Source organism: Rutilus rutilus (assembly GCF_951802725.1).
Source record: "Rutilus rutilus genome assembly, chromosome: 4".
Taxonomy (NCBI): Eukaryota; Metazoa; Chordata; class Actinopteri; order Cypriniformes; family Leuciscidae; genus Rutilus; species Rutilus rutilus.
The window spans coordinates 22,123,492-22,135,446 of NC_140212.1; the positions used below are offsets into that span (position 1 = coordinate 22,123,492).

An 11,955-nucleotide genomic window follows, 5' to 3' on the forward strand; every position below is an offset into this window, starting at 1 on the left:
AATATTGAGTGGCCAATTTTTGCTAATTTATTAATAGTATTTATATAATATATATAACTGCGCAGCTCCCCCCTGTAGCCTAAATAATCTAGCACAGCAGCACCTGCGTTAAAAAAAAATTCTGGCGCCGCCTCTGGTTATAACGGCCCACATATTAAAAATGGTCGGGTTTAAATCGGGCTCGGGCTCATAATTATAGTGAACGTGTCAGGCCGTGCCGGGTTCGGACACAACGTGCTCGGGCTCGGGTAGGGTCGGGCTTGATTTGTTGGGCCCGATCTAAGCTCTACATCACAGTCCATCTATTGTCATTCCTAATTTAGACATTAAAGGTCCCGTTTTTCGTGTGTTTTTGAAGCTTTGATTGTGTTTACAGTGTGCAATATAACATGTGTTCATGTTTCGCGTGTAAAAAAACACAGTATTTTTCTCAGAATTTACTTATCTGTATACCGCTGTTTTCACTGTCCTAAAAACGGCCTGATGACTTCCTTGTTCTATGAAGTCCCTCCTTCAGAAATACGTAACGAGTTCTGATTGTGCCAGCGGTTCCTGTGTTGTGATTCGACAGCAGCTTAGCGCACGTTGCCTGGAAAGGTCACGCCTCTTACCATAACATGGAGTTTATAACATCGTGTTATTGTAAACATGTCTTTAATATTACCCTATCAATTTGAGCCGGAATCAGACCCGGAGAACATTGATGAAGAGGATCGAGTAGACTTGGACTCCGGGATGAAAATAACAGCGTCTCGACGACATGGCGACAAACACACTCTACAAATGCAACTCTTCCTCTTCTCCGTGGGAGCGCAACAAGACCACGCCCCCTTTTTTTGTGTATTCCTGTGGGCGGAGGTTAGTCAAAAAAGTTTTAAAAAAAGTTTGTTTTAGTGACGTCATTAAAGAAGGAAGTAGAGGGATGTAGTCCAAACCGGCCGTTCGATGTAGGCGACTTCTGTTAAATAAAATATCTCGCTTGGCATTGAACTTTGAGCTTTATAATTTTACAGATATTATTTATACTCTAACAACAACATTACACACTAACTAAAGTTTGAAACATGGGATCACGAAGAACGGGACCTTTAAATCTCTACCTAATAAATTTAAAGAGCATGTTTCAGAAATCAGAAATGGGTGTGTACATGTTTTATCCCCATCTATCACTGTTAAGGGCATTGACAATTTATCAATTTGTGCTAAACCTGATATACCATACGTTTTATGAGTTTGATCAGAAAGTGGTAATTTGTCAAACCTGGATGCAGTCTTGGTCGTGAGGGTTGAAAATACGGCTCCGGTATCAATTAGAAACGAAACTGAAAGTCCTTGTACAGATATTGTCATCATTGGGTTTGAATTTGGGTCTTTAGTCAGTTGTATCAGTTGAGTTGCTGTTTGAGTGTCTCCCTCCTCATCCTATGCAGTCCTTGTTGACATCGGTGGGGGCGGAGGGAAAGAGGAAGCACTTTGCTCCCTGTAGTTCTGCTTTCTTGGTGGATAGCTCGGCCGTTGCTGTTGATATTGGTTTGAATACGGCTGTTGCTGGCATTGGTAGTTGTTTGGATAATCCTTAGCCCAGTGTCCTCTCTCTCCGCAGTTCCTGCATCTATCTCCCATCTTCCCATTACTTGGCGGTTGATAGTTGTTTCTTGACATTTGGTTATTTGGCTGAGATTGGTAAAACATATTGTGAAGTTAAACACATTTATTTAAATTAGTTCAAACATTATTGGGGATGACAGAAAAGAAAAAACTTGTATGCCGAACTTGTAACAGTGGTGGTGGCTGCCCTAACTTAAATTATTATTTTTTAACGAAAAATTCGGGCGCCAGACAGTTTTCTAAAAACTGACAAAAATCAAACACCCAGGATAGCAAAGAAAACCACTGATTACACACAAAACCAAAGTATTCTCAATTTAACTCGAATTTATTACATAATGTCCACAAACATTATTTTAAGAAAAAAAATACTTATTTCGAAAAAACAACCAAACAACTAAACAAACAATAAACAAATAAAGAGATAGATATAGTTCTTAATGTAACGTTCAAATTTCACAGTTCAAAATCAGTGTTCACACAATCACATAAACGCTATAAACGAAATCCCAGGTCATACTGGTCACACTCTAGCTGGGCGTCAACACTGGCAGATTCGTGCGTCCATATTCACGCCAAACTTTCCATATAACAAAAGAGAAAAAGGGAAAAACATATTCAATTCACATTTCGCGGGTGAAAAACTCAAACAAAAGGCAAAACTTCAAAGATCAACGATAATGCATTCAACTTAATCAAAAAACACGAATAAGCAAGAAGCAAATGTGCGGATGTGAATGGAATGCGTGTGTGTCTGATAGCGTGTGAATGAGTGTAGTGTGAGATTGCGTGTCGGGCACACTGACCAATTTTGGCGGACGGAAACGCAAACTGGAGAGTGTAGTTGGACCTCGCCTGGCTCCAGGAAGGAATTTTAACGGCCTTGGACTCGTTTGAGAGTGAACCGCTCACCCACAACAGCCGGTCTTTAAGGTGCGTCGCTATGGAATCGCCAGACTCCACGTCGCATCAGACAGCGTGCGCGGAAAGCCTCAGTTCAAACAACCGCCGTCTTCCACATGGTAACCATTTACTTCACTCTCCTTCTCACGAATCGAAACATACCCTGGTGACGTGTCCTCCTTTCACCTTATTAAATAGGCCTAACCTCCATTTCCCTTTCCGCCATTAATTAATCACTCCACCCTTTCCGTTAAAAAGTGAAAGTGAAAGTAAACATAAACATGGCCGTATAGTTTACTGCACTGTCACACTCTCTCCCCCCTGAAAGAAAACAACCCATGGTTGTTTATTTGGGAGTGTTAAAATCCCAGAAACTCCTCTTCTTCATCGGAGTTGTCTTGGAATATTTTTCGGAGTTTTTCCTTACTTTGGGACTCTAATTCTTCGGCTGTCGGGTAGCACATTTTCATATTGCACACATGGGTTGTTCGGACATCTTCCCCAGTAGTCTCCAGTGCAACACGGTAATTCAGTGGACCCAGCTGTTTTATTACACGGTAAGGACCTTTCCATTTACTTGCTAGTTTAGCAGTGAATTTAGCTTTTGCACTAGATTGTGGAAAGTTCCTTATCCACACACGATCTTCTTCTTTAAATGTTAGTTCTCGTCTGTGTTTGTTGTAATTTCTTGTTTGTCTAACATGAGCTTTTTTGCTGTTTTCCATAGCTTTGGATTGAAGCTGGGTTAAACAATGAACAACATCGTATGCTGGCACATCAGGATTGAGATTTTTACCTCGGAGAAGTTTGTCCATCGGACTCTGTAGCTTTCTTCCCAGTTGCAGTTCCGCTGGAGTCATTCCTATGGTCTCTTGGACAGCAGAATTGATGGCAAATCTGAACTCCGGTAAATACTGATCCCACTTGTTGTGATTTTCATCTAGGTATGCCGCTATCATGTATTTAAGTGTGCGATTGACTCTCTCAGTCATGTTGGTCTGAGGATGGTATGCAGTAGTCAGTTTAGGAGTTACATTCCATTTTTCGCAGACATCCTTAAATACAGACGACACAAATTGTGTACCCCTGTCAGACAGCAGGAAATCAGGCACACCCCATCTGGTCAGAATCTCCTTCCTGAAGATGGCAGCAACCGTTTGTGCAGTGGCATTTCGCATGGGGAACATCTCAACCCATCGAGTGAAGTAGTCGATGAAGACTAAGAGATATGCATTTCGGTTGGAACTACACGGCAAAGGCCCCATTATGTCCACACCCAGCATTTCATTGGGGTGAGTGACAGTGGTGTGTTGCATTTTGCCAGCAGGTTTTTGATTGTCACTCTTAAGTTGTTGACATTTTACACATCTCTTTACCCATTGCTTGACATCATTCCACATTCCTGGCCAGAAAGCCACTTCTTGAATTCTCTTATAGGTCTTGAATATTCCTCCATGGCCACTCAAGGGGCTAGCATGATAATGCTGAAGTACCTGTTGAATGAGGCTACTAGGAACGCAAACACGATAATGCAACTGGTTGTCAGCCAGGTGAGCTTTACGGTAAAGCTTGTCCTCCAGTACTTCATATTGTTCTTTCAGGTTGTCATCACCTTCTGCCATAGTCTGCAATATTTTCATAATTACGGTGTCTTTATGTTGTTCTTCCCAGATCTTATCCAGAGAGATTGGGAGATCCTCTGACTCCTTGTGGCTGGCATACAAGTTGCAACTCACACTGATGGGGATTCGAGAGAGAGCGTCAGGTGCCACATTTAGCTTTCCCTTCCGGTATTCAACAATGAAATCGAATCTCTGCAGTCGTAGGGCCCATCTGATTAAACGACTTGAGGTCTTGGTGGACCCCATCACCCATTGCAGTGCAGAGTGGTCCGTAACAACAGTAAACAACTTGTGTTCCAGATAATGCTGCCACTTCTCCAGAGCCCAAACTACTGCCAAGCATTCTTTTTCCGTCGCAGAATAATTCACTTCAGCTTTGTTCAAAGCTCTGCTAGCATAAGCTATGACTTCCTCTTTCCCATGGTCCCTCTGTGTCAACACAGCGCCCAGACCGGTCTCACTAGCATCTGTGTAGACAATGAAGGGGTGCTGTAAATTTGGGTGTCCCAGAATGGGAGGTGTCATCAAGCTTATTTTCAGCTGCTCAAAAGCCTGCTGACATTGTGGCGTCCACTGGAAAACTCTGTCCTTCTTCTTTAGGGCATTGAGGGGTTCAGCGATCTGGGAAAAGAATGGGACAAACCGGTGGTACCATCCGGCTAAACCAAGGAATCGCTGGACCTCCTTGAGGTTTCTTGGAATTGGGTAAGAACGAATGACCTCAACTTTGCTGGAATCAGCGGAGATGCCTTGAATGCTCACGACATGGCCTAGGAACGCTAGTTCCTGCAGACAGAATTTGCTTTTTTTAAGGTTAATAGTCAGGCCTGCTTTTTTCAGCTTGTATAAGACACTCTGGATGTCAAGGAAGTGCTGTTCAATGGTTGGGGAATAGATGATAATGTCATCTATGTACACAAAGCAATTGTGACCACGTAGTTCACCCAAAACAGTTTCCATTAATCTTTGGAAGGTAGCTGGGGCATTTTTCAATCCAAATGGCATAACATTAAACTGAAATAATCCAAATGGTGTAATAAATGCTGTCGTCGCTGTACTTTCAGGGTCCATGGTCACCTGCCAGTAACCGCTATTCAGATCAATGGTTGAAAAAATAGCAGCTCCAGAAAGAGATTCCAATATCTCTGCGATGTTTGGCAATGGGTATGCATCACTTTCCGTAACAGCATTTACCTTACGGTAATCTACACAAAACCGGAGACTCCCATCTTTTTTTGGGACAAGGACGACAGGTGAGGCCCAACCTGAATGAGAAGGTTTCACAATGCCTGCACTCAACATTTCTTCTAGTTGTTTCTCCACAACAGCTTGTTTGGCAGGGGACATGCGATAGGGTCGTTGTTTTATTGGTACTTGCTGGGTGAGGTAAATACGATGTTGGAGAACATCAGTGCGACCTGGTCTGAGCGCACATACCTCTGGATTGGCCTCCAAGACTTGACGTAGCTGGCATTTTCCATCAGCCGGTAAGTGGGCTCCATTCACTGCACTGTCAATAAAGTTTTTTAATGTCCATGTCATCTGTGCTGAATGTAAATTTGGGTTGAGGGGGAGGAATTGAACTCAAGAGAGAGATACTCTGGTTGGTATTACCTTGTTGCTTTCCTTTTCTGGGTCTGTTCTCAGGTACACTTGCCCAGCCTGGTTGGAATGGGTGTTCCACGTCAGGAGTAGATTTGAAAGTATACTTTTTGTCGATTACACTTATTTGTAAACCACTAAAGAAGATGAAATCCAGGCCCAGGACTACTGAATATGACAGAGCTTTGGATGCTAGAATTGCAGCTGGTATGGTGAATACTTGGTCATGAAGATTAATTGTGATATTCAGCCATCCAAGAGGAACCTCTGCTTCACCGTTAGCGAGATACAAAGGTCCAAGTGTCCAGGGTTGGAGATCATGGGGTGATTGAGCAATGTTCTTCCAGAGAAACTCATGGATAAGGGTATAGCTTGCACCTGTGTCCACAATGGCTTTTCCTTTCCATGAGCCAACACTAACAGGCACAATCAACTGTTGAGGCACGCTGGCAGGATTGATAGGAGTAGATGATGTACTTCTAGATGTAATGGTGGAAATGGGTTTACCTGGGGGTGTTTGAGAATTCTTCATAGTTGTTGAAGACACGGAATTGTTGGAAGGTTGGCCAGGCGGCTTGGGTGACTGGAAATTCCGTTTATTACTAGGTGGCTGATAACCTGAAGACGGGGTTGATTGAGCTGGAGAAGTAAAGTGAGGGCATGTACCTGGTGCGTGAAATCCTCTGCATCGCCAACATTGTACAGCAGGTTGGACAGGAGTCATCCCTCTGGGTGATGCTACAACAGTTTTGGAACCAGCTTTGCTGTCACACTGCTTCTGTTGTTCATGGTCTTTCTCCAGTTGGTGACCCAGTCGAACCAACTCTTCCACGGTGGTTACATGGCTACGAAGATGACTAGCGAGGTAAGGTTTTATGTTTTTAAGGATCATCTTAACTATGTCTGCTTCAGTTAAACTTGGCTTCCATCTTTTACAGAGAGCTCTGTAGGTGAAAGCAAAATCCCTAATGGACTCCTTTTCGCCTTGAATCCGATGGCGGACACGTTCAGCCAACTCATCTTCATAGTCCTCAGCTAGAAAAGCAGCAAGAAAAACAGACTGAAACTCACTCCATGTGGTGACAGATGATCTTGCAACTTCCCACCAGTCACGCGCAGTGCCATATAAAACTGTCCTGAAGGTGGCCAAGATGTCAGCGTCCATTAGCGGATGTACAGCAAGAAAGTCTTGACATCGTGTTATGTACAGCAAAGGATCTGGGTCATCAGATGGTCTTCCAAATGTGGGAAATGTTAGCTTGATGTGGTCAGTTTTAACAGCAGTAGCAGGGGCTGCTGGATAAGTTACTTGTGATGGTGATGGAGATAAGGGGTTATGAAGAGAAATACTTTTCCCACTCAGGTCAGTTATTCTTTTTTCTTGACTCTCAAACTTTGCTTCTATTTTAGTTTGCAGTTCTTTCATGTTTGTGGACAATTTGTCAGTGAGTAATGTCAGTTGACTACTTTTTTCCAGCAGTTGATCAGAATCCTTCTGAAAGTGCTGTTGAACCGATTGAATATCCTGTTGAATCTCAGACTGCAATTGTTGCACCATGAAGCGCACTTCTGTCACTAAGGTATTCTCTACCTTTTGGAGTTCCTGAGCCATCATCATTTTCATAGCTTTAATTATCTGATCAGACTCAGTTTCAGCTTGTTGCTTGTTTTCAGATAATGTAGTGGAGAGTTGTTGCTTGATTTCGTCCATCTTTCCAGCGAGTTTAGTGATCTGGCTCTCATGGCTGGACGAGTTGGACTTTAGTTCCTTAGTGAGTTCAGTTACAGCTTTCTCTTGTTTGGTCATGAAATCATGCAACTGGTCCCAGTTACCTTGTGCTCGTGCAGTGAGTTGACCAAACTCTCTTCCAGGTGTTGGGAGAGTTCTAGGCAGGTCATACTGTACCCCTGAAGATGAAGAAGGTGGTGGTGAAACAGCAGCTGGAGATGATGTCCCAGGTGATGGAGTGCATAATTGCATGGGTTCTGGAGGTCTTGGTTCCCGTGGGAAAAGTTTATTTGGAGTGCTGCCACCTAAAGGTGTGGACACAAACTGCACATGTGGTCCTGGCTGCACAATGCGACTGAACTGGGTGGGCGTGTGGCAGAAGGTTGGAGCATAGGATTCCTGAGGGGCTGGACGGTGCACAGGTGGCCAATTAGGGGTGGCCACATCCGGAGCCTCCATTTCGACAAAGGTTGAGTGTGGGGAAGGGTGCTCTGCCATGATTATGTAAAGAAAATATGATATCAATAAATGATGCAATAAAAGTGTTGCAAATCAGTATTGTGTATGTCAGTTAATTCATATAATTTACATTGCCTCTTAATTGTACAAATGTAGGTCACATTTCACACAGTTCACAACATTAAGCAAGTGTCTCAAAACAATTGTCCAAAAAGTAAAAAAATAAAATAAAAATAAGATTTGACAGGTGTAGTAAAAAGGATTCCCACACTTTAGTTCCAAAATTCAAAACTTCCCAATTATGTAAATACAAAAAGAAAATAACAATTCAAGTAAAAAAAAAATTACATTCAAATAAGTCAAATCAAAGTCACATTCGCAAGTATTCACATATTCACACTCAGTTGTGTTCAAGTCCCTGTTCGGGCGCCACTCTGTAACAGTGGTGGTGGCTGCCCTAACTTAAATTATTATTTTTTAACGAAAAATTCGGGCGCCAGACAGTTTTCTAAAAACTGACAAAAATCAAACACCCAGGATAGCAAAGAAAACCACTGATTACACACAAAACCAAAGTATTCTCAATTTAACTCGAATTTATTACATAATGTCCACAAACATTATTTTAAGAAAAAAAATACTTATTTCGAAAAAACAACCAAACAACTAAACAAACAATAAACAAATAAAGAGATAGATATAGTTCTTAATGTAACGTTCAAATTTCACAGTTCAAAATCAGTGTTCACACAATCACATAAACGCTATAAACGAAATCCCAGGTCATACTGGTCACACTCTAGCTGGGCGTCAACACTGGCAGATTCGTGCGTCCATATTCACGCCAAACTTTCCATATAACAAAAGAGAAAAAGGGAAAAACATATTCAATTCACATTTCGCGGGTGAAAAACTCAAACAAAAGGCAAAACTTCAAAGATCAACGATAATGCATTCAACTTAATCAAAAAACACGAATAAGCAAGAAGCAAATGTGCGGATGTGAATGGAATGCGTGTGTGTCTGATAGCGTGTGAATGAGTGTAGTGTGAGATTGCGTGTCGGGCACACTGACCAATTTTGGCGGACGGAAACGCAAACTGGAGAGTGTAGTTGGACCTCGCCTGGCTCCAGGAAGGAATTTTAACGGCCTTGGACTCGTTTGAGAGTGAACCGCTCACCCACAACAGCCGGTCTTTAAGGTGCGTCGCTATGGAATCGCCAGACTCCACGTCGCATCAGACAGCGTGCGCGGAAAGCCTCAGTTCAAACAACCGCCGTCTTCCACTCCACATGGTAACCATTTACTTCACTCTCCTTCTCACGAATCGAAACATACCCTGGTGACGTGTCCTCCTTCCACCTTATTAAATAGGCCTAACCTCCATTTCCCTTTCCGCCATTAATTAATCACTCCACCCTTTCCGTTAAAAAGTGAAAGTGAAAGTAAACATAAACATGGCCGTATAGTTTACTGCACTGTCACAAACTGATTACTGATGTCACGGAAAGCCACGAAGAGCGTCGTCATCCAGATGACGTCATCCGTCGGAAAAAGCCGAACTCAATTCGTGATGAATCTCTATCAGGTGCGCTTGTAATTAGAGCACATTAAACACCAAACACGGGCAGAAACAATTGTCAGTGAGAGCACTTGTCCTGCGGTTTTATCCAGTTTATCTCCTTTTGAGGAAAAAACTTGTTATGAGGTATGAGTGAAAGAGTACAACAGAAATTGGATGCGCATTGATTAATCAACCCGAGACGCTTAATGCATAGGTTGTCAAGTGTCTGATTGTAATTAGGAATTGTATTATTTTTTCTTTCTTCTTCTTTAAAGGTTATCAACCTAATTTGAGCTTGAGCTTTTCTACAAAAGGAATGACTGTTTCAAGACTAATCTAACTGCAAACAAAGTTCATCTGTTCCAATCTATTGTGATATGAATGAAATCAACAGACTGCAAATCAAGATTGTAGCAACTTTATTGAAGAGAAAGTAAAAGCTTTTTTTTTTAGATGATTCCTGTGTCCGTGGTTGACTAAGCCCTTTTTCAAGTTAGAGGCAGAACTGATGTGTGAAATCCAAAAAGTAACTTGACAGTTGATAACCACCTCCTAGATTAAGAAGACTGCAAGTGAGTGCGATTTGAAGTTTAATGAAGTTGAAAGAATTGTTCGAAATAATCTCTGGTCAAGATATGGACTGCAAGAAGTGACTGGTGCAATATCTGCAGCGGAGAAAACCTGTGATCGAGTAGCAAGCATGGCTATTGACAGCAGTGAGTATGAAAACTATGAAGTGCAACTTGACTTTCTTGCAAAACTTGTTAAAGAGGCACTAAGAGCTTTGTCAAGCTGGGAGAAATGGACCCCTGATGACGAAAGGAAAGTCTTGGAAGGACGTGTGAGGAGGCTAAAGGAAGATAGCAATGACCTCGAAGCAAGGAAGGGTGAGTTTGCCAGAACGCGGAGGGTCGCTGAAGATGCATTAGTCACAAACCCCAGTATAATAACTATGCCAAACGCAACGGCATTTATAGCTCAAGCTGCACCAATTGTGAGATTCAGACCAGCAAGTTTGCCTGTGTTCGATGGAAATAGGAAACTTTTATCGTTGGAGGAAGGAATGGGAAAAACTTCAACAACAAGGAGAACCTTCTGGATCTGTGGAAGTCAAGAAAATTCAATTATTAGACAGCATAGATGTCAGGATTGTGAAAGATCTCCGTCTGTCCTCCTACAACACTGCTGTAGATATTTTCAGAGTGCTTAAAAATCGATATGGGAACAATTATGCGATTACAATGGAAATTGTGGAGGAATTAGAGAGAATTCCTGTGATGAGAGGAAACCAGCCACGCAAAGTGATTGAGCTAGTCCAAACAGTGGAAAAGGCTTTAGTGGATCTGACCTTGGAGACACGGGGGTCACTAAAAACCCTCTTGTAGTCAAATCCATAGAAAGTAAACTTCCTGAGTTCATGAAAAGGGACTGGCTTGCTTTGGTGACGGCTCCTGAAAGTGAGGTCACATCAAGTCAAGTCAAGTCAAGTCAAGTCATTTTCATTTATATAGCGCTTTTAACAATGTAGATTGTCTCAAAGCAGCTTTACAGAGATAAATGTATAATTTAACGTAAGATTGTTTTGGCTTTATAGCGGTTCTTTAATAAAGTTATTTTCCAGCTAAAGTTAGTTTTGATTGATTCGCTTCCGTCGCAACGATCATTTGTTTTTAAATTAGGGCCGCCAAGACGACACCATTCTCTCAGACTTTAAACGCGAACCTGTGAGAAACGCTGATGGCGTTCAGATGCGCATTAAGAACGGGTTCTATAGTTATGTGCGTTTGAATATATGTGTGCAGGTTTGGAATTCCCTACAAACCAAACCTAAACAAATTACTGGTGTTTCCTTATAGTTTTGATTCAGAATTTTATTTTATTTTATCAATTCGGGGTAGATACGCAAATTGAGTTTTCCCGACGACGCGTTATCTGTAGAGTGGGAAAGGGATCCTCCATAGGGAGAGACTGGTTGGCACTTCAGCACTGCGTTGACACCGGGTCCAGGCGAAGGTCCTTCATCAGATCTGGAAACGGCCTGGATCCGGCAGGCTGCGGGAAAACCTTGGGATAAACAAAGACACTAAAATTAGCGTAGATGCCATTCTTCTCATGATGTAACAAGTACATCAGGATTTATGGGAAGTGTTCCCGGTTCCAGCTGACCTAATCTATGCAGCCTAATATTGAATTATAGAAGTCTATAATGTATTATGTGAACGCTATGTCAAAGAGATGTGTCTTTAATCTAGATTTGAACTGACAGAGTGTGTCTGCTTCCCGGACAATGGTAGGAAGGCTGTTCCAAAGTTTTGGTGCTAAATAGGAAAAGGATCTACCGCCAGCAGTTGATTTTGATATTCTAGGTATTGTCAACTGGCCGGAATTTTGAGATCGCAATAGACGTGAAGGAGTATAATGCGTTAAGAGCTCGCTCAAGTACTGCGGAGCTAAACCATTTAGTGCT

The 11,955-nt window shown here is 42.2% G+C and overlaps 1 protein-coding gene and 1 long non-coding RNA gene across 4 annotated transcripts; one reads left to right on the top strand and one right to left on the bottom strand.

Annotated features, from left to right (window-relative positions):
- Positions 1-2,779: 2,779 nt before the first annotated feature.
- On the top strand, positions 2,780-6,806 carry LOC311290008. Of its 3 annotated transcripts, XR_014627280.1 has the most exons (9): positions 2,780-3,068; positions 3,239-3,418; positions 3,605-3,803; positions 3,949-4,061; positions 4,183-4,276; positions 4,734-4,838; positions 5,198-5,620; positions 5,781-6,600; positions 6,674-6,806. It is a non-coding gene; the product is annotated as an uncharacterized lncRNA (long non-coding RNA). The 3 variants fall into 3 exon arrangements; XR_014627278.1 differs by having other exon boundaries at positions 2,780-3,418; positions 3,949-4,073; XR_014627279.1 differs by having other exon boundaries at positions 2,780-3,418.
- A 38-nt stretch (positions 6,807-6,844) lies between these two features.
- Positions 6,845-9,389, bottom strand: LOC311289786 (uncharacterized protein; the record flags this gene model as incomplete). The annotated part of the gene is made up of 3 exons (XM_084408031.1): positions 8,999-9,389; positions 7,045-8,772; positions 6,845-6,871 (listed from the first exon to the last, which is right to left on the bottom strand). Exons 2-3 carry the CDS (start codon positions 7,960-7,962, stop codon positions 6,845-6,847), a joined length of 945 nt encoding a protein of 314 aa, XP_084264157.1. The 5' UTR covers positions 7,963-8,772; positions 8,999-9,389.
- Between the last annotated feature and the right edge of the window lie 2,566 nt (positions 9,390-11,955).